Source organism: Amblyomma americanum, chromosome 3 (assembly GCF_052857255.1).
Source record: "Amblyomma americanum isolate KBUSLIRL-KWMA chromosome 3, ASM5285725v1, whole genome shotgun sequence".
Classification (NCBI taxonomy): Eukaryota; Metazoa; Arthropoda; class Arachnida; order Ixodida; family Ixodidae; genus Amblyomma; species Amblyomma americanum.
The window spans coordinates 194,247,039-194,274,925 of record NC_135499.1 but is presented as its reverse complement, the minus strand read 5'-3'; the positions used below and the strand labels follow the sequence as shown (position 1 = coordinate 194,274,925).

The 27,887-nt window shown below is 44.4% G+C and overlaps 3 protein-coding genes across 4 annotated transcripts in view; 2 read left to right on the top strand and 1 right to left on the bottom strand.

Moving 5' to 3' along the window:
- LOC144125770 (dnaJ homolog subfamily B member 6-like) overlaps positions 1-27,887 on the bottom strand; it is a 262,555-nt gene that overhangs the window by 53,780 nt on the left and 180,888 nt on the right. The gene's annotated exons all lie outside the window — the stretch shown is intronic.
- Positions 5,140-6,227, top strand: LOC144124328 (uncharacterized). Its single transcript, XM_077656962.1, has 2 exons — positions 5,140-5,543; positions 6,055-6,227. Exons 1-2 carry the CDS (start codon positions 5,210-5,212, stop codon positions 6,225-6,227), a joined length of 507 nt encoding a protein of 168 aa, XP_077513088.1. The 5' UTR covers positions 5,140-5,209.
- LOC144125769 (uncharacterized) lies at positions 6,978-26,358 on the top strand. The gene is made up of 13 exons (XM_077659450.1): positions 6,978-7,120; positions 7,549-7,622; positions 9,678-9,978; positions 10,826-11,036; positions 12,461-12,583; positions 13,680-13,743; positions 14,496-14,562; positions 15,828-16,047; positions 17,457-17,607; positions 18,355-18,794; positions 24,051-24,116; positions 24,306-24,417; positions 26,120-26,358. The coding sequence occupies exons 1-13, from the start codon at positions 7,117-7,119 to the stop codon at positions 26,240-26,242; spliced, it is 1,956 nt and encodes a 651-aa protein (XP_077515576.1). The 5' UTR covers positions 6,978-7,116; the 3' UTR covers positions 26,243-26,358.

Here is a 27,887-nt window from a genome sequence, read left to right as displayed (position 1 = left end):
ACATTTATGGCTAAAAGGAACAGTGGCAGGCCAGCAAACACTCCTTGGCTTTGTATACCTGTGGACAGGGGTTAATGCCAAAGAGGAAAACGGGAAAATGTTAGAATGTATTGCAAGCGACATTGATGAGCTAGGAGGACAGGGCGAGATAATTATATTAGGCGACATGAATGCACACATAGAAGACCTGGATGGGTACACGGATTCGACAGGAAGCATGCTGCAGGACATGTGTGACAGGCATGATTTAGTTGTATGCAACAGCACCGAGAAGTGTGAAGGGCTCATAACATGGGAGGCGGGGAGTCTGCACTCGACGATAGATTATGCACTAATGTCACAGAGGATGTATAACAGATTAGGGGTAATGAGCATAGATGAAGATGGTTCCAGAAGTCTAGGTAGTGACCACAAGCGTATCAAGTTGAGCTTCAGAAGAAAAAGCAATGTAGGACTGAATCAAGATAAACAATCAGGGGGAAATTTTTACTCAGAAAAGCAATTGGAAGTAGCAGCCAAACAAATCGAGAAAGTAATTTTTGAGGATAGTGAAACAGAATGGACTTATACCAAATTAACTCGATTACTGGAGCTAGAGCTAGCTAAGGTGGGAGTAAAGCTAAAAGGGAAAAGATGCAAACCCAAGAGTTGGTGGGATGAGGAGGTCAAGAGGGCAATAGAAAAGCGCAAGGAAGCATCCAGGGAACACAGATATTCCAAGAAGAGGGGGGAACCAAAACCCGAAGTAGACAGAAAATGGGATACCTTCATAAAGTGTAGAAGGGACGCATCCTATTTGATTAATGAGAAAATTAGAAGAAAGGGTGCCCAATGGATGTCAAAAGTAAATAAAAAGGATAGAAAAGCAGCCCAAAAATTCTGGAAACATCTAAATGCAATGAGTAATAAAACTAGGCTAGAACAAAGGTTTATTGTTACAGATGAGGGTATTCGACTAGAAGGGGATGAAGCAATAAAACACATAGGAACAAGGATGACGGAAAAATTTTCAGCAAAGCACGTGGTACATAATTTATCGAAGGAGGATAGACCGGTTACAGCAATAGCTTCACTTGAGCAAGGAGAGTGGGAAAGGGCAGAGAAGAAGGTTCCTAGTGGCACATCAACAGGACCAGATGGTATCCCGATTATGTTGATAAAGAAGTTAGGACCAAAATCCAAGCAAACATTAATACAGGTAGTGAACAAAATGATTGTGGATGAGAAAGTCCCCGATGAATGGCGATTAAGTAGAATGAACATGATATATAAGGGAAAGGGGGACAAAGCAGACGTAAGTAACTATCGCTCCATAACAGTGACGTCTGTGGTTTACAGGGTGGTGATGCAAATTATAAAGGATAGACTGCAGGCTTGGGTGGAGAACGAGGGGGTGCTAGGGGAACTACAGAATGGGTTCCGGAAACAAAGGAGGTTGGAGGACAATCTATTTTCATTAACACAGTGTATAGAAATTGCGGAAAAAGAACATAGGCCCTTATTGCTAGCATTTCTGGATATTAGGGGAGCCTATGACAACGTTACTCAGGAGCATTTGTGGGACATATTGGGCACATTGGATGTGGAAAATGGAGTAATTAATCTTTTAAAAGATATATATAGAGGTAACAGAGTGCTCATAAAATGGGAAAAAAATGTATCAGGGCCTGTAGAGATACAGCGGGGGCTTAGACAAGGATGTCCTCTGTCCCCTTTGTTGTTCATGTTGTACCTGCAAGGTTTGGAGGCCAAGCTAGAGGGGAGCGGACTAGGTTTCAACCTATCTTTTTTCAAGCAAGGGGAATTGATTAAACAGACATTACCGGGACTAATATATGCGGACGATATAGTGATAATGGCTGACAACAAGGAAGACCTGCAGAAGTTGTTAGACATATGCAGTACAGAGGGAGATAGATTAGGCTTCAAGTATAGTAAGGAAAAATCTGCAGTCATGACATTTAATGAAGAGGGCGGCGAGCATAGAATACAGGAGTTCGTGCTAAAGGTAGTGAATGAGTACAAGTATCTTGGGGTGTGGATAAATAACAGTGTTGAGTATCTGACAGAGCATGAAAAATATGTAATGAATAAAGCTAGTAGGAATGCAGCTGTCATGAAAAATAGGGCACTGTGGAATTACAATAGGTACGAGGTGGTAAGAGGGATCTGGAAAGGGGTGATGGTCCCTAGCCTGACCTTCGGGAATGCGGTCCTGTGTATGAGGCCAGATGTTCAAGCAAGGCTGGAAATTAGGCAACGGGGAGTAGGGAGGTTAGCTTTGGGAGCACATGGCAATACACCAAATCAGGGGGTACAGGGTGATATGGGATGGGCTTCTTTCGAGAGCAGAGAGGCTAGCAGTAAGATAGCATTTGAGGAACGATTGAGAAGGATGGAGGAAAAGCGGTGGGCTAGGAAAGTTTTCAGATACCTGTATATAAAGAATGTTGACACGAAATGGAGAAAGCGAACTAGAAAATTGACAAGCAAATATCTGGACAGCAGTAAGGGGGCAAATCAGCAATTATCGGTTAAGAAAAAGGTTAAAGGAACAGAGAGAGCTTTGTGGAAAACAGGGATGCTGACGAAATCGGCACTAGAAACATACCGGACCTTTAAACAGGAAATTGTCAAAGAAAATATCTATGATAATTGTAGGGGAAGTTCTTTGTTGTTTGAGGCCAGGACTGGAGTTTTGCGGACTAAGAAGTATAGAGTCAGGTACCAGGAGATAGACACTTTGTGCATTGCGTGCGGAGAGGAGGAGGAAACGGCTGAACACTTGATACTTTTCTGTAAAGGGCTTCACCCTACAGTGGAAGGCAGCGGGGCTGACTTACCCAAGGCATTGGGGTTTAGGGATAGTGAAGGGAAAGTGGATTTTAAGAGGTTAGAAGTAACCAAGCGAAGGTTATCTGATTGGTGGCTAAAAGCAAGACAGGAGTAAAATTTCACAAGACATGGCTAGGTGGCTTGAGCCACCGCCCGATGTAAAGGGTTCAGCCGTATCCATCCATCCATCCATCCAGGAGGAGGAATTTTTTGCTCACGGCCGACGCCGACGACATCGGCTTTTCTGCGACATGAGCTACTTAAGGCTTTCGTGTTAAAATTGTGATGCAACCGTTCGTCGTACAGCGTTCCGGGTGGTGTTAAATATATATACGCGTGCGTGTGTGTGTGTGTGTGTGTTGGGGAGGGGGTGAGTGAGTGGGTGGTGTCATACGTGCGAAAGCATGTGTGCATTCTTCGCCTCCCTCCTCTGCATGTGCACGCAACCGCGTTGCGCCTTCATCCGCGGCGGAGGGGGGCGCGCGTATCGAGGCGCGCCCTACTCCAGCTGACGCGATGCTCCTCCGAACTTACCCGCGCTTCCCCCCATCGCCAGCAGCTTGCGCGAGGCTACTCCAAATTAACCCGAGCTTACCCAGGTTACTAGGAGGCTTCACACATTTTCTTGGTTGGGTTTGACCCCGTCTTTTAGTGCTTTCGCACTAAAACGCACTAAAAGACTGCAGCCTGAAATAAACTCAGTTCGCAAACCAGAACCGAATGTCTACGTCTTGCGTCCATAACATGCTTTCGCATTCCCACACGTAAGCAGTCTTAGGTGTCTCTGCCGAATTTTATTAATTTATTTATTTCATTGCCAGCCTTTTGGAAAAGCCGTTGGCAGTAGTGGGTGTTACATAATATGAGCATTGAAAGGAACAAACTAACAAGGCAATATAATGAAGAAAATAGATGACAAAACTCCGGCAAGCATACTTGAAGACTAGACAACAATGAGGACAAAGTTTGCGAACAATTATTTCAGTTCACACAAGGACTAAAGTCGTATTTATGAACAGAAAAAACTAAAGGACAAGGACTACATAAAATGTGCTGATGAAGCCGCGCGGCAGTTAATTCAGACTACTAACAATAAACCTCATAAAAAAAAACTAGCTGTACAAAGCCACTCGCGTGACCTAGACATGAAAAACTCTGTAAATGTGCACTCAATATAGGCATAACAGATCTCAACAATTAAACACGCATTAATTAAACCATGTTTAACACTGTACACACGTGTGGCAGGTGTATATCGGAGCTTTGATATGAGCCACGACGATTTGTATGACACCTCTAGATATGAAATTACGGCTGTTTCACACAATAGTTGGTTCAATATGTACAAACTCAGGCACTTTGCACAACCCGACCATTAATTCAGTAACTAAACCAGTAAAAGAAATATAAACCAAGACGCGAACATCTATGTACTTTCTTTGTATGCGCCGTACTCACTTTCACGTATAAGTCGTGGTTTGTTCTACCACAAGCCAGCTGTGGACGATGTGCATCTTCGCGTGCATGCCCTTCTTTCGGTTACGAATTAAGGGGCACCTTTAGAAAAACACGGGGGTTTGCATAGGGTAATCACTGGAGGAATGCACCTTCCTCAGTGAGTGCCATTAACATGTGAGATGGAGTATAGTTTCGACACGCGTAAGATTATCGAAGATGCAAACGCGGTGCTTGACCCTGGGTGCGTTACAGATCGCTAAAAGCGAGCACTCGCATTATCTGTGTGCGGGCAAATGGCTATGCGCAGCCTTTTGCACATTTTTTTGTCCCTCCTGCAAACTACGTACTGCCGCGGACAGCATGCCCGACTTTGGCCTGTGTCCTTAGCTTGTATTGTGGCGCCGAACAGTCACGCTTATTTCGCAACGATTGGGAGAAGGTCCTCCCGCTATACGCTTACACTAGTTCTGGCTTTGTCGATTTCACTTCTCAAGCTCCACTTCAGCACACAGAACGCTTATTGCTTGGTGAAACAGAAAATGCAGCGAAAGCCATGACGCCGGAGAAGTGGAAACACTTTCACTGTCATTGTGAAGCGAAACGCGCCGACCATCACCGAAATCCAACGCGGAAACTTAGCACGTCCTGGCACTTCGTAGGCTATGCTGAGAGCGATTTTATAGCTTATCACCCATGAGCAATCACAATGCAATAAATGCGTTCCAATGCGCGAGACTTCCGGGCATTCATTTTATGCGTATGCTGTCGTGCGGCAGATAGACTGATAAGGTCCTAATAAAGAGGGCGTGTCCCGCGGCGTCCAGTCAGAAGCTTCCCGTGGCCATATCTAGTGCACATAAGCGCGCGACCTCGATCGAGCCCGCTGATACTTGTTTGCTGTGCACGCGTTCAAGCCATGACGGAAGAGGACGAGTCGAACGTGGACTCGAGCTACGGAGACGATGCCGAGCTGCGCGAAGTGTTCGCCCTTCTGGACCGCGACTGCGACCTAGAGCTGAGCTTTGAGGAGCTGAAGATGGCAGTGCGCGCTCTGGGCCTGGCTGTCAGCGAGGCCGAGATGAACGAGGTGCGCGAGGAACTCGAGGCCTGCAGTGGACGCACAGCCGTCGACTACATGGGCTTCTTGTCGGTGCTGGCCAAGCTCGAGTTTGGCCACCTGCGAGAGCCGGATCGCGCCAGCGTTCAGGAAATGCAGACGCGCAGGGCGCTGGAGATACTTGACCCTGGCGGTATAGTATCCATGATTCGAGACACTTTCTTAGAATGTGCTTTTTTTTTTCTTTTGCGGGGAATGAGGCCGTCATGGACTTGTGGTGCATTGCAGCTGATATGTACAGTGCAGAAAATGCAAATTTAATAGCGCATGCTGTAGTGCTAGCTCAGCCACTACGCTTACCTCCACTCCGGATGTTCATGTAAAAAAAAAATGCCTTAATACTCTGCTCAAGCGTGACATTGTGAGCTGTCACCGATTGGTTGTTGGAAGCGCTAACTGACACTTAATCTCAAAGTTTCGTGAGACATTGCTTCTTTCGATTGATTACACGTTTGTGGATGCAAATTACTGTCACCGGTCGCAGCTAGCGCACTCAGTCCATGCCTAAAAGCGTTAAGATTACTCCGGCTCCCCTCGTGGCTATGACAATCTGCACATGATAAGAGATATCGTAATGTACCTTGTCGTTGTGTCTAACCGTCACGCATCGGCACCGCATTGTCTTAACGTTTCAAAAAACGCAGGCACCGGCATGGTGAGTGTCCGCGATGTGCGATGGCTCTTCACGGCCATCGGAGAGAAACTGAGCACCGAAGAGGTCGACCAGGTCTTGGGAGAGCTGGGACGCGCAGGCCGCTGCGAAGACGACCGCCTGCCCTACAAGGACCTTCTCGATCTGCTCTTCAGGGACACTTGATGTATAAGGCATACTACTAGTGCGTGTATATAAGCATCGTCATAAAATAAAGTGCGTTCAGTAAGTGGCTCCCCCTTTAGTTTTTGTGCTGGTGTCTGGAAGCGGTATTCCGAATCATGGCTCACGTGAGCAGCATTTTAACGCCTCGGCGAGCGCACTGCTCTTACAGGCCCGTTCGGAGTTTGTCACAGAACACCGTCGGAGTGATTTGTCGACTCGGACCTACCACGTCGACTTGTGCGGTGTAGCTTAAACAATCACGCACATTATGCAACGTTGACCGGCCACAGCTGCAAGCAGAATTCCAACACATGTGGTTAGAAATGCGCGGAGCTTCCCGGCTCTGTCCAGCCAAAGCTGATCAAGGCAAAGCTCGAACACTCCGGTTTGTCCAGGCATCGGCGAGAGCAGTGGGATCAACTGTACAGGAGGGCCGAAAGTACAGCAGATATTACACTGAAGCTAAGACAAAAAAAAAATACCGCCTTTAGGTAGGTTTGTTCCGCCTATGTCTGCGACGATCTAACGAATTTAACAAACCCGCGTTGACACAGCAGCCATGCTTTCAACTTGGCTCGACTTAGCCTGATAAGTGCCGGCCGGCTCATGGGGCATGTTTGGAAATCAAATTACAATACCGTTTGAAAAAAAAACCTAATTACTGCTTTTTTCAACCCTGTGTGAAAGATTCGGAAGCCTTTCGCATGTCACATCACACGACCGTGCCGACTGTGCTGCGCAACGTCTGGCGGTTCTGCCAGTCTGGTGCTGCTTCATCGACATCACCGACATCGTTTCGAGGCAGGCCAAGGCAGCTTCCTCTTGTTTTTAGTAGTGCTTCGACTTTTATGTTTTGTGTGAATTAACAGATCTCGCCGGGTTGTGAACAATGTGTAAGTGTGGAATTTTGCTTGAGCTGTAGTTTTTCCGCACGCGCCTGCTGTAAAGCATGCTGCCAATAAATCGCGTCTCTCAGTGCGCACAGCGGAAGAACCGCGGTACCCCCTTTTAGCGTTTCATATTAGCGTCACTCGTTCATGCTGCAAGCTGTCTGTTTCACTTTTCGTGAAAGAAATCAGTAGCTCTGTTTTTCTTTCATTTGGGAGTGACTAGAACCTTTGGCATACTGGAATCGCATTTACGTAAAGTTGTTCAAGGTCGTTAATGTTCCACCCCAATAGCGTCAGAGCTTGCCACCTGGTTTGTTGAGCGGTGGAACTGGAAAGTTGGCGAGCCCGATGTTCCAGGTGTCGCGACAAAACACTTTGGTGCACGATCGATGTGCATCAGTCTCCGAGTAATGCGGTGTCTTCGATTGCAGCGAACTCGGCGGGGTCTGGATCGGACATGGAACCTGGCAGTGAAGACGAGGGCGTCGGAAACATCGCCAGTCCGGTGAGTCGTTAAATGTCTGTGATGAGGTTAGTGCTGTGTCGCTTAGTAACGAAACCTGCGTCATTCAGATTTGCCATTGTGCCTCCATTATCGGTTAAAGAGTCTAGGTTTGTTAAATTTCAAAACTAGGACCGCAGTGGAAAACTAGTGCAGCGGTTGCCTCATTTTGTTGTTGTTGCACCTGCGTCATTTGCCTAGCAGCTGTCACGGTATGGCGTTTGATTAGAAAGAGAGATTTAGAGCGTAAGCGCTGCTTGTCATTCATTTGTATTACAGTTGCAGCTTATGAAGTCTTGAGAATCGTGGGAGGTTCGGGGCCACTGGTTACCTGTCAATTTCGCGTGCAGTCGGGATTTGACACAGGAAAATGCAAATGGACGCAGACGTCCAACAGGTTTACAGGCAGGTGTTGAACTGTGTGTTATGCTTGCTTATAATATACATAAACCCTGTTGCTTAGAATTGTTTCTAGACAAGAAAATTACCTTGTAGCAGCAACATACGGGTCTTCTGTCGAAGCAACTTCACCTCAATTTTTTACCTTTACCTATCTATGGTAGCTACACAACTTAGTGAAAACGTTTCATTTGGGTGTCTGCATGCATAGCCCCCAGTGAACTGAAATGCCTGATTCAACTTTAGGGCGCCACGTTGTATGATAAAGAGCTTACAAGAAGAACTTAAAAAAAAAAACGTTTTTGGAGGCCATGTGGCCATGTTGTTGCCGTGTGGAGTTTTTGTTTCCATCACCAGTGATTGCTGGGAACTTTGGTTCATGGTGGTCATGATTGAGAGTAAGTGACCCATTCTTTCACCTTAATACTGGCCACTGTTCGAGTAAATTTGGAACATAGTGCTACTACATCTTTGTGAATGTCCTTTTTGGATATGGACCTCTTGTTCTATCTGGATTAAAGGGACAGTCTGCTGACTTTTATCGATCATATTTTCTTTGTGGCAGTTGAAAGCACCTTGCCCAAATAAACATATACCTGGCTATGGGGTTGAGAAATACAGCAGAAAAATTTAAATGTAATTTTTTATATGGAATGTTGCCTTCCTGTAGTAGTCACCATCTAGAAACCCTGACATTACAAACGTGATGACACCCAAGGTGGCAGGCAGTGGCAATAATAATGAGCATGACGTTGACTTAGGTGCTTGAGTTAAAGTACTAGGGTGTTTTTAAAAGACTAAATAAAATAAGGCTATTGATATCTAGCACAGCTAAAAGCAACTGTTTCTTGCTGGCGGCAAGAAAGGTGGCTAGTTGTAAGAGAAAAAAAGAGGGGTCTGAATTTTCTTCTAGTGAAATTAATGCTTCGTATTGTGCTCAATCCTCGTAATGAAATGTAGTGTATCAACTGCAGGCAGCATAGCCCAGCTGCCAAGAGAGTGGCTAAGTTTGAATACGAACTTAGGCCCTGGTCTGACTTTTGCCAATTTAAGATATAAATTTTATAAAACTGCGAGTTATGTCCTCTGTCCACAAGATAATGCCAGTATTTTTACGCTTGTTTCCGACAGTAAACTGTCCCATGGTTGTGGTAGTGGTGGTACTGTAGTGATGATGGGTATTTTGTTGTTGCTGTAGTGCTCAACAGCTTCAGGGATGAAGAAAATGCTGCAGAATGCTCATGGTGGCATAAGCTTGGCACCCACTCTTGACAGGCATACTTGGCAGTATAGGGCCATGATTTGTGCTTGGTGACTGAATGCTTCAGGCAAAGAAGACCATTTGCATATTTTCACGAAGCATTTGTAACATGCTCTCTGGCATGTTGTGAACATGTGTAGAGTACATCTGTGCTTGTTGCTACATACACACAATAGTCTAGCATGGTATATGACGATTTGCTGGCTGCACAGGTAGAATACTACCCTTCCTTTCCAAATAATGACCTATACATGAAATTTCTGATCTGCATGAAAAAAAAAAAGTAAATTTAACTGCCAGTAAGCTTTTCCTGATGCAGCTTCCCTCGAGGTGTGCTATCAAATGATAATTTTTCACAAGGTGCCATTTCAAAATGTATTTTTTTTTTTGAACTGCAGTCTCCTGTGGCATCGCCAGATTCCAATAACAACAGTGAGAGCCTGCAAAGCCCTGCACAATCAGAAAACGACAGAAGTGGCCAGGAGAGTGGTCGAGAAGATGAAGGTGACAACAATTGTGAGGTGTCCAGGGACTCTGCTAGCGAAGGGCAGGGCGACGCTGGAGGTGATGTGGGCAGTGGGTCGGACGGCGAAAAGAACGAGGGGAACAGTGATGCAGAAGTGCGCAGTTCGCCAAGCTCCCCTGTTCCAGAGAATGACAGCGGTGGTGGTGACCAGTCAGCAGGAGAGGAAGAGAATGGTGAGCAGTTGTGATAGGGAGCAGTGCCCTTACCATGCCAAGATTTGCATCACTGAGAGTAACAATGGGAGTGTTGGCTCCATTGTTCTGGAATTTCTCCCAGAGATGCCAATTTAGGAAGGAGTTGTCTCATATCATATTTGGTAACTCGGCATTGCATGCTGCCTTTGTGTTCTTACATGTTGGTATTGGTAGCCTTAATCAAACACTTAAGAGTTATGTTGTGTAGAGTGCAGGGTCGCCATCTTTGACTGTAGATGCAAAGCATTCACCACAGATATGGAGTGAAAAGGGAGTTTAGGGAATGTACCTGCCTGTCAGATGGTGCCATTGAGAGGGCTGTGAACTTTCCTGTGTTTGGCTTAGTCCACCTTCAGATGGCAAGGAGTGTGATATGTTCCATTTTATTTAGCAATATCAAGCCATTCAATAAGTATGTGATTTGCACCATTCAAATTAGATCAGTGTTGTTTAATATAATCGGTAATTAATTGTTAAGGTTCATTTCCTTTAAAATCATGTCCTGTAACTTTATAGTTTTATGAAGTGACAGTGCAAGGCACTCAAGCTTTTGTGTATGTTTACGAATCCTAAGTGGCTGATATTGTGTAAGGTCTTTGCTAAAGTGTTTTTCGTTGCTTTGTATTAGGACATAGTATTTTTGAAGGCGATAGTATTACAAAGGTTAGGTGTGCAGCAACAGTTAGTGCACAACGATGATATTGGGGTAGGCTGAGCACAATGGTACACATCTTCTGGCACTATGTACAGCCAGCCAACCCGCAGCCAGCCAGCATTTCACACTTCGTTGACCAACGTGTGGCTTGCAATCTCGTGCTGTTGCCAGAACAAGCCGACGATGGCCGTGAGAGCAGGCAAAGCTCTACCTCCGGCGCTGGAGGTGAGCAAAGTGCAGTGGAGCACACGCATTCTGACGGTGGTCAACAGCAAGACGAAGAGGATGAGGCCCTGTCATGCCATGACAGCCCGCCTGCAAGCCCTAGTCCTTCCAACACCGGAATCGAGGAGAGGAGTAGTGGCCCGTCATCTCCTATCAGGCAAGGCTGGTCATAGTGTAGTGGTTTACAAGCACAATCTTTGCTAAAATTGAGCAGTTACTTGCAGGTCGCTTCAGCAGTCACTCACTGTTAACTGTTGTGTGTTTCTTTTGCATTTTGTTGTGATTATCATTTTCACCCATTAAAATTGCTCTGTTGTTTGGCATTGACAGTATATGCCTGCATTATTTTTTTATCACTGCTTGCTATTATTTATTATTGTTGTTCGTGTTGTCTTACGTTATACCTGGTTAAAGAATGTTATAAGTTAGTAAATAATGGTGGGGATGAAGAAGACTGCTGGGTGATCAAACATACTGAAGCAGAAAAAGAAAAGGGACTTGCCCAGCAAAGCTGTAAAGGACAGAATGAAAATTAAAAAAATGAGGCATTTTAATATGTAAGTCAAGACTGTCATCATCACCAGGCCTCCTCAGCTGTCAAGTAGGCCTTGTGTCATATGGGGCACAAGGTGTTTATGTCCAGCCATTGTTCACTGAATCCATACACATAGTACGGTGCATGTGTGTTGCTGTCAGGGCTGTGGGTAATGCAGAAACATATTTATAGTTTGTGGCTCTTACTTGCATCATTCATTTCATTTTCACATTTATGGGATGGTAAACAACAGCTGCCTTCTCTGCTAGACCCAATGTTGCTTTACAAACTTGTTTTTTCTGCTGCTTGGTGATACCTGGTCATTGTGCACTCTATTGCCAGCTAGCTGTTCATTTTAGTGCGATAGCATGAAGGCTCTCGTTCTGCAGAAAATTAAGTTTCGTCGGCAGCGGCGTTGTTGTGAGTGGTAAATCCCCGGAGAAGCAACCTAGGCAGGCCACCTAGGTCATGTGACTATTTGGTGCAATCAAAACCTACCCACCGGATTATGAGCAAACTGTGCGCTATAGCAGGGGGCAGTTAAATTATTAATTGTTCACGAGAGGTAGCTGGGTAAGAGCAGCCTAGGTCGCATAAGCACCTGCCAACGCAGGGCAGTGGCGCATCGCTTAACCGCTGCACCACTGCGCCAGGAGTGGTATGAGGACTCCCTGGGGTCTATGAATGTAAAGTTTAAAATGACCAGTTTCGTGTATGTGGGCATAAAACTCTCAAACACTATTGCATCATACCCTTATGGAAGAGTTTACCCTTCGATTTTTGTTCTAGCCACGCGGAAGTGCACCGTGAGAGAAGGTGTATGAATGTGCAAGTCTTAGAATTGTCTGCACCAGCTGGATAAACTGAGTTGTGTGTGTAACGTGCCACTTATTTTTTTCTTGCCCACCGTTGGCCTAATCTTGTTTGTTTTTGTTTCATACTGGTAACACTGCTTGATTCGTCTCAGGTATGTTTCAGAATACTGACTGCAGACAGATTTAGTTGTTGGGCACATGTGCTGATACTAACTTGCCTTTCACTTGCAGGAGGAACTCTGACGATGAGAAAGACTCAGACAGAGAGGATGCGAAAGAGGCCGGATCTGACAAGGAGGATGAGGAGGACGACAAGGAAGACTCTGATAAGGAGGACGATGACAGCGACAATGAGTGAGTGCAACAGACTTATGTGCATATGTATACAAGAAACTTTTCTAGTGCACAGCCAAGAGAAAGAGCTTAAAAAAACTTGTAGTGCGGAAAGATAAACAGCCTTTGAAACAAATAATAGCATAAAAAAGACTCATACTGAAAGGTCAAGAAAGACATAGGAAGAAATACTAATTGCACAAAAAAGACACACAAGAAGGCCGAGGAAGACAAGTGCTTGTCCAGTGTCCTTCTCGGCCTTTTTGTGTGCATCTGTTTATCGATCTTACCGTATTTAGTTGTGTAATTTAAGCAGTTTTTTCTTCAAATTAAGGCTTCAAAAAGGCGGCGCACAAATTACACGAAAATTTTGCGAACATGTCCTAAAAAACTCTACAGTGGTCGTCGTAAAATGTAATATTACCATGTATTGCTGCCTGTACGTCTACCCACCAGCTCGCACCCTTTGCTGGGCAGAAAAAGTTTATTTAAAAAATGTGATTCATACCTCCTCCCACCTCGCCCCGCATTATGTAGTTCCCTGCAGGATGGCATGATGGCGTGTGCGCAGCTCAAAGCAGTAAACGCGCAACAATATAATCGCAAATCCAGCAGTTGGTGGCAACTGGAGATAAAAGGCAATAAGCTGGTGTCTGCATGTGGCCGCATGTGGCCTGGCTGACTAGCAGCAAACCAAAGAGCAAACGGTTCAGTGGTTTCGGATTCTGGCGTGTGCTGGCGGTTACTGGAAGTTTGCTTTCGCAACTGCTCGTCCGAGAATGCAACTGCCAGCGCGAGCAAGCCGGGTAAAGGTCACCATACAATCGTTTTCGAGGCACATGCGAACGCTTATTATCGATGCTCATTAGTATGGAGGTTATTATCGCTTGAAAATATAATGGCTGACACTTCCTATTGCTTCAGTCATGCTGAATGTTATACGTACTCGTAAGCGTGATTGCTCATCAGTAGCCAGACACCATAGCCATTGAGCCACACTATTTGGAAATCAGCAAGCAAAACTACTTACATTGCATAATGGCAGTAGAAAAGAGATTTTTTTGTGCTGTACTTTTTGTACAGCATATAATGAGGTTTCTTGGGGGATAATTTCCAGGTCAAATGTGGGCGAGCTGATTGCAAACATCTTTGGGGACAGTGATGACGAGTCTGAATTTGAGGTGAGTCTGGTTGTCTACTTTTGATTTGCCATTTCCACTGGGTACCAACCATCCTTTGATCCTGATATTTTTTTTGTGGTCTTAGATATCCTCCTATCTTATTGAATGTACATTTGTAGCTGATTTATATTTTTGGTAAAGTCGGTATTTTCATATGGCAAGATCCTATTTGTTTTTTTAAGCTGTGAATGTGGCACAGTGCCTTAACTTGCCTTTCGTTGTCTGAGCCATTGCAGCTTCTTCATGTGCGACTGCTTCTGCTCTGTTTGCAAGTGCTAACATAGTTGTTAATTGCATCATCTCGGGACATGAGTGTGACAGTATTATTGTAAAAACAGCACAAAAGACGAAAACACAGCAAGAGGAGAACAAGCTCTTGTACAGACCTTTCTCACTGTTTTTTCAAGATGCAACAGCACCAACTTGCCCAACTATCGATATTGCGACTGTATATCTGTTTCAACGCCACTGTTTAAATGCTGTTAACTTATCTGCCTTCCTGACTTCCTGCCACCTCTGCTATGGTTGCCTTCTCTTGGAATCCAGTCCATTAATTACCCTTAACGACCATCGGTTATCTTGCCTACGCAGTACATGCCCTGCCCAAGCTCTTTCTTCGTCTTGATTTCGACTGCGATGTCATTAACTTGCCTTTCTTCCTTGACCCACTTTGCCCTCATCCTGTCTTCCTGTCCTTCAAGAATGTCGAGTTCATATATGTTTGACTTTTCCTTTCACAAACCTTGATCCAGGGGTTCGGAAAAGAAGATCTGGAAACCACAAAGAAAAAGAAGGACAAAGGAAAGAAAGCAAGGAAAGGTATGTCTTCAGTGAAATTGTGCGAACTGTGTGCTGTGGCTTAATTTGGATGTATATTTGTTATTGTTGCAAAGCAGTCACTAATTGACTAGGAACAGATTAGGCAGACAAATTATGCATTTCACAAGTAACTTGTTGACAGCAGGCTTTACAGTACTTGAGGCAGATCACGGTCACGGTTGCAAGGAAAGCAGCATTTATATTGATAAAGTCAGCCTGTGCATGGTTTGCAGAAAGGCTGTGATGTGACGTGATCAAATGAAATTCATGGCAGAGTGTCTGTTACTCCTGTCTCTATGGTACTTGGCCGCTGTCCAGTGCAGGTGCAAAAGCTTGCCTGATCGCAGATACCTTCTCATGCCTAGCTTCTCTGCTCTAGCCACTTTGTCTCTCTTAAAACTAATGCTAGGGAATTTCGTAATTTGATATTATGTGGTACCAGTAGTACTGAGATTGCACACTGCACGCGTTATTCAGAAAAGCTATGAGGGCACCAGTAGCTCTTTACAGTTTTAAGCAAACTAGTGAGCAATAAATATGACACATTAAAACATATTTAATGGCCTTTTTGATTTGCAGTCATATTCTTGAATGGAGTTGTACACTGTCACCACCATTCTCGAGCTTGAGAAATGGCTAAATTTTAGGTGAAAACAAAACATAGAGCAATGAAACCAGTGGGTTGTATCTGTGACTGCCTGGGCTAATTGGTAGTTCAATTTTGTAAGGAATGAACTGTGTAAAGAAGACAGCGACCCGCACATACTCTCTTTTTGCGGTAATGTGTCACTCTTTTGTGTCCTTGTCTTCCCTGCGTTATTATTTCTTTTTCTCTTTTAGGCTCGTAGGGCTTTCGTCATTTTAACGGTTTTACTCCTAAAGCAGTGTGTCTGCATTGTACTTTTTGGTTTGGCCAAGATCTTGAGTGTGCATTCAAATCCACTTTTGTGCATAGTTTAAAATAAGGTGACTCTGAAAAATGCCTCATATGCTGACTTTTATGTTGTGAAAAGTGGACGTGTGAACAGCATATGGTTTTTGGCTCACATAGCCCCACCTGGCTCATTGCAGGCTTACTTTTCAGTGAGAATTGAATCGCATCATGCAGAGTAACAGAAGTGCAGATTGGTTTTTCTTCGAGGTTCTATGAGAATTGTCCTCTACAAGGACCCTAAGTGCCTCTGTGGAAGGGTTGTATAACCTCAGGGTTAAAAAAGGCTGTTTGCAGCACTTTGAATGTTACTTCTCTTTTTCTTGGAGGGCAGTGCTGTCCGACAGCGAAGAAGAGGGTGAAAATGACGAAAAGGCAGAGAAGTCGGAGGCGGGCTCAGATGAAGATGAGGACATGGACATGCAGGCATCAGCCCAGCCAGCAGACCTCGATGTTGACGACAGTGAGCAGCCAGCTCCAGTCCCAGCTAGCGAGGCTGTGCCAGATGTGTCCAGCTCTGACGATGAGCTCGAGCCAGACAGCCGCCGCTCTCGGTGTGTGCCTTAACATTCCAGTTTAGTGCCGTGTTTGGCGAAGCAATAGTACAACTAGGTTTCTGTTGCCCGGCATTTGAAGGCCAGTAACTTGCTGAAAAGTCTTTATTGACACATTCTTAAGGGAAATGTTCTTAAAAGGTTTTCACGGAACTATTCCCAAGTTTCACTTATGTTGTGCCCATCTTTGTTGTAATTGAAGCAGGCACTGAAATTCGGTCAATCGAATTCACGAGTGCACAGAGCTTTGATTGTGCAAAGGGAAAGAAAAGCAAGGTGTACCTTGTAATATTAAGTCAGAAGGAACACTCCAATGTGACGGCTATTTTGATAGTTGAAAGCATGGCAGACAATTTAAACTTAAACACAAAAGTCGAAATACAGTGGATTCTCATTCATTCGAGCTCGCTTAATTTGCTCATCTGGCATATTCAAACTGACGGTTTGGTTTGACATCAAGCATATTAAGCAGGCTCACATTAATTCGAACCCCACGTAATTTGCACAAATTTTTGGCCCCCCCTCGAGTTTTAAATGTTGAGAGTTGACAGTATTGCTCCGAGTTAAGGGTAGTTTAGTGTATTTTAGGGGAAGCCCCCAAGGTAAACTAGATTTCATTTAGGCATTAATTGCTCATTTTAATCTAATTTTTGTGGGTGCAAATGAGTAATTACTGCATAATTGAGTTAAGGATGAAATATTATTATGGCTTGTTTTGTCTTAATTATATTAAGTGGTTTGCTGTTGGAAGTAAACGTGCATTGAGCCATTATTAGATCTCAATGAACAAAAAATTTAAGAGTTATGCCTTTGCATTTATGTAGCCAGAAGAGGTTCATTTTTCCATGATACAGTGATGGTAGTGATGAAAACGTTTATTCAGGAAAAAAGGGGAGGGGGAATAAGGATGGGGGGATGCCATTGGTTGGAGGGTTTCCTTTGAAGGGCATCTGTCACTTTGTTATTGAGTTGTATCCGAATATAATTATCTGTTTACTAAGGTTACATAATTTCAAGCCTTTCACTTTGAGTGACAGAAATGAGCTGCATATAAAATGAAATTTTTTTATCTTGTTACGCACAGGGCTTGGAAACTTGTACTTGTACTTGTGCCCTCCTTAAGGCTGTACAAATGAGATTTGCTCTGGGAGGAACTATATTAGCGTTTTGAGCATGTGCTGTTTCTCAAAGTGAGCTGCTATCTCCATTCTTCCTCCGACTGGGTTGCTATTCTATTTTAGCTTGTGGCTCAGCTGTATTCATTATTTCTGGTTCCTAGTGATAGGTATGATTAACTGCATATTTATGCTTCCCACGTATCACGAATTCTCACTTGTGGACCATTGGTTTCTTTGTGCTCATAATCTTATTACCACTGCATTTTCGTTTCTTTGTTTTTATTATTGCAGAGGTTCTGACTTCATGTCTGACTTTGATATGATGATGGCCAAGAAGAAGGAAGAAAATTCTCGGCGGAGGAAACGGAAAGATGTTGACATCATTAGCGACACTGATGACATCATAGTTGAAATAATCAAGGAAATGAAGGCTGCAGCAGAGGTCAGTGTGCTACCTGTTCTCCTGACTCATTGTGCCTCTATAGCGGAGTCACTGGCGTGAGGCGACAGGTCATGCACTTGCAGCTTTTCCTCTAGCCTTAGTGTGCCTAAGGCACTCTAGGACAGGCTGGATTCTTTAGTGAAATTATTTTGACATAAAGGGCTTGAGAGCTATATCTCTATTGGTGTACTAGTGCTGCAGCGAACTCCGACTCAGTCATAGCATGAGGTTACATGAAAGAGAAAATTAAGTGTCTAAATTGGTTCAAAATCTGATTTGCCCATGGTGAGGCAGATATAAATTGGACACAGTTAAAAAAACAAAATAGGTTGATTGCTTTGTAAACATTACACTTTGGCAGAAGGGGAAAACCTAAACTTGGCAGCTATCCTGGCATTATTCATTGCATTTCGTGTAATGCAAGCCGAAGCTCTCTGTCAGAACCTTCTGGAATGTTCTTTGGTTTGAATTCATGACTGTCATTTGACTACTTGACTTTGTTGGTGGTGAGGTACAGTCTAATTGAATGCAGTGGCCTGGCCATATTGTGTTTTGAACAGCTACAAGTGTACAGGCTTGGCTGGCCACAGTGAGTTAAGAATTATTGCGAGTCATGTTTGTTTGAGCCTAGTGCTCACCAAGGAATGTAGATACAGCCCCTTAGGAGTCTCGTGGTTGTGGCAGTAGGCTGCTGAGGTGGCTTGCTAAAGAAGCAAGCACTGATGCGTGCTGTGTACTGGCATGCAGGAAGACAAGGAGTTGAACCAAGCCAAGCGTGCGGCAACCAAGAAGCTGAAGCTTCTGCCTGTGGTGGTGCCTCAGCTGAAGAAGCTGGACTTGAAGGGTGCTTTCTTGGACCAGGGTGTTTTACATGCCATGGCGGAATGGTTGGCTCCGCTGCCAGACAAAAGCCTACCTCACCTTCAGATACGTGAGCACATGCTGCGGCTGCTTGGCGAGTTCCCGCCGCTGGACCAGGGCTTCCTCAAGTCAAGTGGCATCGGCCGTGCTGTCATGTACCTGTACAAGCACCCCAAGGAGAGCAAGGAGAACAGGGAGAGAGCGGGCAAGCTCATAAACGAGTGGGCCCGGCCTATCTTCAATCTCAACACAAACTACTCCTCCATATCCAAGGAGGAACGTGAGCAGAAGGACTTTGAGCGCATGCCCCAGAAGCGCAAGATCAGGTGGGTGCGTGGGGTGTTGTCGAAGTGAAAGTCTGTAGTCATGGCTAACCTCTCGTGTTGCAGTATGATTTTAACAACATAGACTCATAAAATTTGTTAGTTGCATTTTTTTTATTGTAAACATTGTGCTGGCATCAGTAATCCTGAAGCACAGTGAATTAGCCACCAATTTACTTTGGGTAATTTATTATAACATAACTTCTGCACAGTAGTTCTAGTTTAAATTTCTGAGAGTCGAGGCCTCAGTAACAGGTCACAACTGGGAAAATGCGACAGTGGCACCTTTTTATTGCACATGCCACACATGGTGCACTACATAGCAGCCATATATTTTGCCCAACGCATATGTCACACGTGCACAGACAAGGGGCCATATTCCGAGTTTGTGTCATAATAAAAAGAGTCATAATCTGCCGTAGCGGTCGCACCTGATTGCTCAAAAAACCGGAAGCGGATGTCGGTTCGATTGCGATTGTGAGCGGCGGCAGGATGTCACTGCGTTGCGGTTGCCGCAGCCAAACGTCCAGCGGCGCTTTTGCTCTTTGCCGAGAAAAAGAATGCGACCAATGCGACAGAAGAAACATTCAGCCGCAAGTTTGGTTGCGCATCGGATTCCACTGTAAAGGGGTGATATGAAAGCTGCTTTATTTACCCAATTGACTTCAGCAAATACAAACAATATAGTTCAGGCACCCTTTTCTGCACCGTAAAAACCGGAGGTGCACTTAAAGAAGAAAATATTGTACACAACCACGCATGGCTTTTCAGTGACAGAAGGCAACCTCTACAGCCGTCGATCGCCGATGATAAATAAAAGGCAGCTAGCTTGTTCGCACAGCACAGCGTTTTACATTTATCTTGAGGAAAAGGGAACGGAGAGGAAAATTTGTAGCATGCACTCACTCGCTGCACAGTGCGCGCTTCGTGCCGGGCTGAACCAAGACACCATGACGAATTGCCGTCTGCAACATCGCTGAATGTAAATTGGTGCTGTAATTGGACAGTTGTGCAGATGGTAATAACCGTTTTTTTTTCGTTCATTTTATGCAGGCACTGCAAATAAATAAAAGGGATCGGCTAAAAAAATCTTACTGTGTTTCTCTTGATATGTGCGTTGGGGGACTTCGCAGACGAAGTTTTCATATGTTCGCCATGGCACAAAGCGCACACATGCCCATTGAGGCCTTAAAACTAACTTGCAAGCTAACTCGCGAGCTCAGTGATGCAGAGCCACACCACCGCGGCTATCGAGAACCGTAAGGCACACCAAAAAACCACCTCTGGCATGTCAAACGCTTCGGTGTAGCAGCGTGTCGCTGGCGACTGACTATCCTTGCATGTGAGTGGTTTCACGCTGGCCGGCATTACACACGATCATGATGTGGGACGCTTCAACAGCTAATAGAGAGCTGTAGAATAGGAAATTCACGTTTGCGCGCAGTAAACGCAAGTATTTTGCGGGTCATTCTGCTATAAGTTACATCATTCAACATACGCAGACGAGATTAGTTGGTGATAGTGGCGCCATCCAGTTTGAATGAAGAGAACAATTTCTGCAAAAAAACCGGTGCTCGTTAGGCCTAGGGGCTACCGAATCGTCCAACGAAATAAAAAACAGGTCAAATTTATCATCCATCCAATTTGTTATAGGCAGGACAAGATGAAGCGAAAGTCCCGTACCCAGTTTATAGCCAGTCCACGGGCCGAAAATGCAGTAACATCAACGAGTTCACTTCGAAGCGAGAGGCTCCACTTCAGAGTGCGCGGCCATGTTGGCTGTCGAGCATCTGCTGCGTATGCTATGTGTTTGACGTCACCGTCCGGTTTCTTCAACCCTTTTCGCTGCATCCAAACCACCACATCCGCTTCCGGCGTTTCAACCAATCGGGTGTGCCCATTGCGGAAAATTATGACGCTTTTTATTATGACAGAAACTCTGAATACGGACCCAGGTGATGCATGTTTTGTAACCACTTTTCATGCATCATGCTTCTACCACTCACAGTAGGCTTTGCAAATCAGTCAAGCTCACTTTTGCCTACTTTAAAAATAAATTGTCTTATGCATTGCTTGCCTTTCATACTTGCCTTCATGTCTCCTTGTAGATGCAGTAAGTTTTGGCAAGCTGTTTGTGCTCTTAAAATTTGATTTGTCGACTCTTTTCATCATAGAGACTACAGATACTACGCCTCTGTTTCAGAATTACACAAGTTAATGCATATCTACACATGCGGCCGTAGTGTTACGAAGCACTCTTCAGCACCTGAAGTTTTCTCACGCCTTCCAGAGAGAAGATATGAAGATTTCTTCAGCTTATACACGAGTGCACTGGTGGCATGGGCTAACATATGTATAAAGTAGTTCCTAATTCTCGCTTCGTAACAAGAGTTTTGAAATGTGCTCCATAATATTACGGCCAGGACTGTATGCAATCTATACGTTATCCCCTTCAGGCGCCAATTAAATCTGCTGAAAGGAAAAATGTTTTTTTTTTGCATAAATGACGATCAGTAGACTAAGCAGAAATGATGTGCAAAAAATTACGTAAAAATATTCAGATTTAAGCATATTTTATTCGCGTCCATATTTGTGGACATAGCGCCTGATACATCAACGTAAACACTACTGCATTTGCTTGCCTTTTCTAACTGATCGTTAGACATGAATAAATGTTTAGCTGTGAGAATGTATGCTTCAGGCAATTATTCTGTAGTTCATGACTTAAAACACATTAAAGCAGTCATTCAGTGACGACAGGCAGAGGAAAATTCGGCATTTTGAGCACCGAATGTGGCTTTTAGATGTGGAGCCTTCACGTCGGCACCGGTGCGTAATTAACGGGTTCAGAAGTTGGGGCCAATGGTTGCTTCCATCATAAGTAATGCTTCAAGTCTGGCCGCATCGAACGGGTCTAGAGTGATCGGAGCACAAGTGGAAAGGGAGAGAGAGAGAGAGCATCTTGCGGCCTGTTTTACACATGGTTTTTGCAAAAATGAGAAATCATTTTTAAAGGTCGTTGTTTGCTCAATTTATGTCAGAGACCTGGAGCAAACTGTCCCCTCGCTCTATCATTGTGCTGATTGTTGTTTTGTAGCCTTGGAGCTGAGCGGCCAGCTCTGGAGTGCTGCCAGTTTGTATTTTTCTCCATCGTGAGTTTCATACAAAATGTAATGATTCTTGCTAAGAACCGCAGCGAAATTTTCAGAACGATAGAGAAAAAATGATCTGACCACCACTGAAATTGTTCACTTCCTTCGTATTCATGTGTTTACAATCTAGCACAGGTGGTCTCTTAACACTTTTTGAATATTGGTAGGGGGCCTAAGACCCTCCCAGACCTCCCTGACTTTAAGCACTGGTCATAGCGCGCTGTGTTTGTCAGCAGTGGCTCAGCTTAGTGGCGGTTCTTTGCAACCATCTGCGGGTCTTCATTGCTCGGTCGGTCGCACTTCTTTGGAGTGCTCCTCCATCGGCTGTTTTCATAAAAACCGTTTCAGCGCTGGAGTTGCCCAGTGTTCTCTTTGTACAAGCATAGTTTTCGATGCCCAAAAGCAGTGAGTCCATTTCGTTCCATACGTCCACAAAAAAATGGCACGTTGTGGGGAGAAAACGCCATTTTGATATTTTCGGTGTTAATGCGGCATGTCCACATTCGTGGACACGCCACTCTGAACGTTTATCGGAGCACTTTTTCTTCGTCTATGACGATGAAAATTGGTGTGCCGTTTCTACATTACCCTATCAACACATTCCGTGCCCTAAATGGTATCATTCACGATCATTTGTGAAGATATAATGCAAAAAGAAAAGCTATTTACTCGTCCCGCCAGAAATGACGTGATGCACATATTTCCTTTTTTTTTTACAAACGCATTTCGCTGTAGCTGCAAGAGATGGCGCCACAAACTTGACAGGACTGGTAAAAATGGCAAGAGCGTGGTATTCAAAGTTGGAAATTCGCCTTGCGTACGAAAATATGAGGAGGTTTCGGTAGTTTCCACATATGTGGACCCAGCGCCTGAAGGGGTTATATAGTTAGTGTTTAGGGCTAGCTTATAACTCTTTCTGGCCAATAAGCAAACTAACCGGGAAGTTCTGGTTTCTTTGTTCAATTATTGCTCTTTAAAGTCATCTGACATAATGTCTTATTGGGAGAATGAACCCCACTATTAATGAAACTCTCCACAGGAGAAGTCAGATGCATAAAGTTACAGGAAACCTAGACATTCGTATGAAAAAATGTAAAGCAGTGTTTTTTCATGTGGTCAAACACAAGTAAGCATGCTGGGGTTCTTGAAAGCCATCTGAAAAGTCCAAGTATTTGCCTTCTTGATGAAGCGATGAGAAGGGTCTTTTTGGTTTGGGTGTTTTCTTGAACTGGCATTACAGGTTACTCCTCAAACCCTCGCGAACGTGTTGGCTGGGCCAGAAGATGCACATTTTTACCTTGGTGTTCAAATTAATTTTTTTTTATGCACCCACACATTTTTGCTAGCTAGGCTGGAAAGGACTACGTGCGTCCCGACACACCTGTGCAGCTTTATTTAGAGCTCTGAGGGGGAGAGAGATAGTTACATGTCAAAGGGGCCCCACCTGCAGTCAGTTTTGTTCATTTCATCTCATTTGGCAGGCTCCAAAGCCTAGAGTGAAGTGTTGAGGCTAGGCAGCAAGCAAGCCTTATCACTCTGCCTAGTGCTGCAGGCCAAGGCGTAACAATGCTCCCCAGCCAGTTTTATGCGTGAGCATTGCAGAATCTAGAATAAAAGTGAGGTGGAAAATAGCAATACGCTTGTGTGGGCCGTCCCCACATTTCCAGGCTGCACTGACAGATTGCATCAAATGTCAGTACTGTTAAAAAGTGTGTCAACTGAAAATGCCTGAAGAAAATGCTGTCAGTAATGATCATTGAAGAGCAAAAATGCTTCTTTGCTTATTGCTTTTACGTCTAGGGGTGTGCAAATATTCGAAATTCCGAATACGAATCGAACGAAAAAATGATATTCAAGAGTCCTGAATATTCAAAAATTTTCCAATATTCGCCAGCGATTGTATAGTGCGCTGACTTTCATAAATTTGACCATGGCTAAACGACAGTACTATCCGGGCAAATTATCCGACGATCGAGTTTGCACGGTCAGGAAAACAGTACAAATATGTGCTCTTCACTTTCTTTTCCTGCGTTTATTGCATGGACCGATTGCAGTGCCTTGAAGCAGTGTCCTCTTAACTCTGCCCTTTGTATTCCCCCACAATTAGGATGGAGTCTACTGAGGAACCACCAAGTAAAAAAGACATTGACAAGGCCCTTACTGGAGAGGACAAGTGAGTAACTAGCTTTAGTGTTTATAGTTCTTCCCAATACTATGCATGTAAGAAGTATATGCTGAAAAGTTGCCGTTCACTGGAAAGGTTGTCCTGGCTTTGAAGATGCCACACTTTAAATGGAGATGTGAATTATTTGCAGTTCATTCAGCATGCTGTGGTAGTACTCACATTCGTTTTCTGGCATAGGTCACTGAGGCCAGGGGAAAAAGGCTGGGTGGCAAGAGCACGGGTGCCAATGCCATCTACCAAGGACTATGTGGTCCGGCCAAAGTGGAATTGTGACACTGAATTCGTCAAGGTATGTTGCACTGTACTTGTTCATTGTAATAATTGAAACAGAGGACGTTTCACTTCTATGTAGCATAAGTCACTAATGAGTCAAGTAAAAGTCTCTCAGATTCTTCTTCTCCACCTCGCCCCTTCAAGGCGCTTGTTTATTTGGCGTTGGACTCATAGCGGACAGCTGGACGATGGATGGGCGATGACACATGGACGAACTGTACTCTTATAAAACGTCAAGAAATGTACAAAAACTAATATGCACCGAAGAACAAGAGCTTCACACTCAAAGTTGCACTCAAGCTTAACGCTCGTTATTCATGACTTCCCGAAAGCCGGGACCTGTCTACATCCTTCGATGAAGCCTGACCAAGAACTGTATAATAGCATGCAACACCGACTTAAAGGTGCACTCAAGAGGAATCTGAACTCGTCTTTTTACCGTGGGAACTCTATCTACATGTTCCAGGCATTCTTAGAAACTTAGAATCATTGCCCTGTGCGGCTGATTTCCCTAATTAAGTCTGATTAAATGTCATGGCTCTTGTCTTTTTTTGAACTCAGCGCGGTAGGTAGGCGGAGTCAACCAACGCGTGGAGTGCCTTTCAGCCAGTCTAGTGGCGGCTTCACTTTCCCATTAATGTTGTTTTTTTAGGTTTCTGTGAATAAACAGTTGAAGGCACAGACAATATAGTTGCAAATTAGGCCCACGGAAATAAAAATACACATGGACTCTTTGATTTCGGTGTCACTCTGCCGATGGCGGAGCGGCAAGCCACCACGTGACTGGCTGACGCGTTGGTTGACTCCTCCCACCTACCGCGTTCAGTTTAAAAAAACGGTGGGAGCCGGGATGTTAAATCTGATTTAATTACGGCAATCGGCCACATAGGATAATAATTAGAAGTTTTTAAAAATGCCCGGAACGTGTAGATAGAGTTCCCGCAGTAAAAAGACGAGTTCAGATTCCTCTTTAGTGCACCTTTAAGTAACCTACTGGGAATCTTTTAGAAGCGGGTGGGGTTGCAAAGGGAGCAAGGGGGCATTCTCTGGAGGAGGGCTAGAATTCTCTCAAACATCTGTCCACACATGCTCCGATTTGCCAAGGTCGTGTGAAGAAGAGGTCCGAGGCCCTGCGCTGGGATCAATGGGATTGGGATTTGTTGTGCGCCTACGGGCGCGTTCGAGGAAGTTTTCTTTTTCTTCGGCGAGCGCTCCACAACAGCCCAGAATGAGCTATAGCGGCCTTACAAGTCCTGTTTATGCTTTTTCATTGTTTGAATGCAAAAGATGGTGCTTTGATTTTTCATAAATAATATAGCATTTATCTGCCTAACCTATTTTTAATTAGAGATACTTTTCTTTTGCCAGCCCACAATTTCTGTGCATCAATGCCAGAATGTTTCTCTTTCTGAATCTTTTTATTGGTACTTTATGGTGGGGTGAGTAATAATTACATTAGATTTCCTAAATTCTTTTCTGGACTCAAGCCCTACAGTGTCTTCTACAGTGATTTGCTGTCAGGATTTCAGAAGGACTTCATTACCTGCAATGTTTTTACCATACGCCTTGTGCAAAAGTGAGCTTTCTGAAAGTAATAAAAGTGAGCTGATGAAAAGCGCACTGTTTGAATTGATTTTTGACAGCTATTATTTGAGTGCCTTTTGGGTGTTTCTCCATCAGTGGCCTTAAATTTTCTTTGTTGGTTTTATTGATTGCAGAACACCAAGAAGACAGTAACAAGGCTTGACAAGCACATGCGACAATTGCAGGAGCGGAAAAAGAAGTCCAAGATGCAGAGAGCTGTTACGATCAGTATAGAGGGCAGACACATGTCTCTCTGATAGCACTCTGAACTGCTGCATCCTTCTTTTTCCCCTGTTTTATTTTTAGTTGGAGCTGCAATTTGGTTGTGCAATAGAATCAGATTTGTAAAAAATTAAAATTCTTATGTGACCACTTTGCTGTCATTCTGATCGTTTTATCAAATATTTTAAATGTTATTAGTACTGTGGAATCTAAAAAATATTAGGTAAGCTAAGCTCTTGTTTAGTTGAGGGCTCAATTAGTTATTTGGTCTAGCATTTCTGCTCCTGCTGCTGCTGCTGCAACTCGGCCATGCTAAAATGCGACGGTAAAAGCCTAGTGTGCGCGCTCCGCCGTACAGCTAGTATGACATGCCAAGCATGGAGCTGCTGCCACACGTTGCGTCTTCGCGCTGTGAGTTCGTACCATCTGCTGCGTGCGTTCGGACAGGCTTCAGCAGCTTCGCTAGTTTGTCATAGGATACTAGTAAACCGTAACCTCGTAAACCTCAAGATATTCAGCTTACTTGCCGGCTTAGCGCATTAATCAGGGAAAGCTGATTGGCATTATCGGTTAAGAGGTGCGGAGTGGCAGGGTTATTTTGTCTATTCACAATGTCCGTAGACTATATCGCCTCCTAGCGGTGAGAGCGGGAAGTGCCAAGAAGTGGGTACTGCAGGCAACCAAACAGCAGCATGCATAGTGTGTTTTTCGCTTGGTAAGCGGCATACGCTCATCCTTCTTAAGACATGGAGGTGATTGCGTTGGTGCCTCAGTGTACTGACTGAGCCGTCTAGAACCGAAAATTCTATTATTAGCCCCCATTAATATTAGAGCCGCATTATTATTAAAGTGGGTGGTGAAGCTTCGGTTTGGTGTATATTCTTGTTGGTGCCTGTGAAAGTCTGTAGTGCACATTTCACCCCTAGGAATTTATTGTCTAGTATCGCGACTAACAAAAAACTCATCTTGGTTAGCTCAGAAATAATGCGAGTCGTTTTTGCTACGAGATGTTTGCACTACTGGAAACTGTCCCGCCTTGCAAAAGCAATGGCATTAGAATTACAAAAGCCAGGTTAACCTTAAGAGACTGACGCTTCTTTGCAACACTGTTACTTTGAAGCCTGGCGGTTTTAAAGGTAATGGGTGCCATGGTGACTATTATGAGATTCATATAATTAATACGAGCTTGTGTGGTGTCATATTCACCACACCCTCGGCGACGCTTGCATGTGCTGGAGGTGAGGAATGACGCAAGTAACCCCATTTAGCTGCTAAATGCTGCCAGCATCACACTGATGAAAATCCGCTTTGTAACTCGGCCAACCCTCACGAGATCAAACTCGTCCTTTCGGTTGATTCATTCGGACGTGCTGTTGCTTCGGTGAATCGGAATGAAACCCGCGTGAAATGTGTATGTTCTCGTAGAAGTTTTTGAAAGAAGGAAGTGGAGAAGCCCAATTTTTCTGCTGCCTGGAGGCGTGGACTGTACCGAGAAAGGCACTGTGCAGGTCGAGCCGGGAACAGCAGAAACCATCATGAACCAAGGAGAAATTCGTATATCTCAAGAAACATATCTTTGCTCGACTAAGGGACCTTATGCCCGACAGAAAATGGATTCATATAAACGCGGTTGTTTATATGAATCCATTTTCTGTAGGGCATATGGTCCCGTAGTCGGGC

Coding starts and splice junctions, on each gene's coding strand:
- LOC144124328 (XM_077656962.1), top strand. CDS start 5,210: ATGACGGAAGAGGACGAGTCGAACGTGGACTCGAGCTACGGAGACGAT. Junction 5,544..6,054: donor GGAGATACTTGACCCTGGCG/GTATAGTATCCA, acceptor CAAAAAACGCAG/GCACCGGCATGGTGAGTGTC.
- LOC144125769 (XM_077659450.1), top strand. Junction 13,744..14,495: donor ATGACGAGTCTGAATTTGAG/GTGAGTCTGGTT, acceptor ACCTTGATCCAG/GGGTTCGGAAAAGAAGATCT. Junction 24,117..24,305: donor GCCCTTACTGGAGAGGACAA/GTGAGTAACTAG, acceptor TTTCTGGCATAG/GTCACTGAGGCCAGGGGAAA.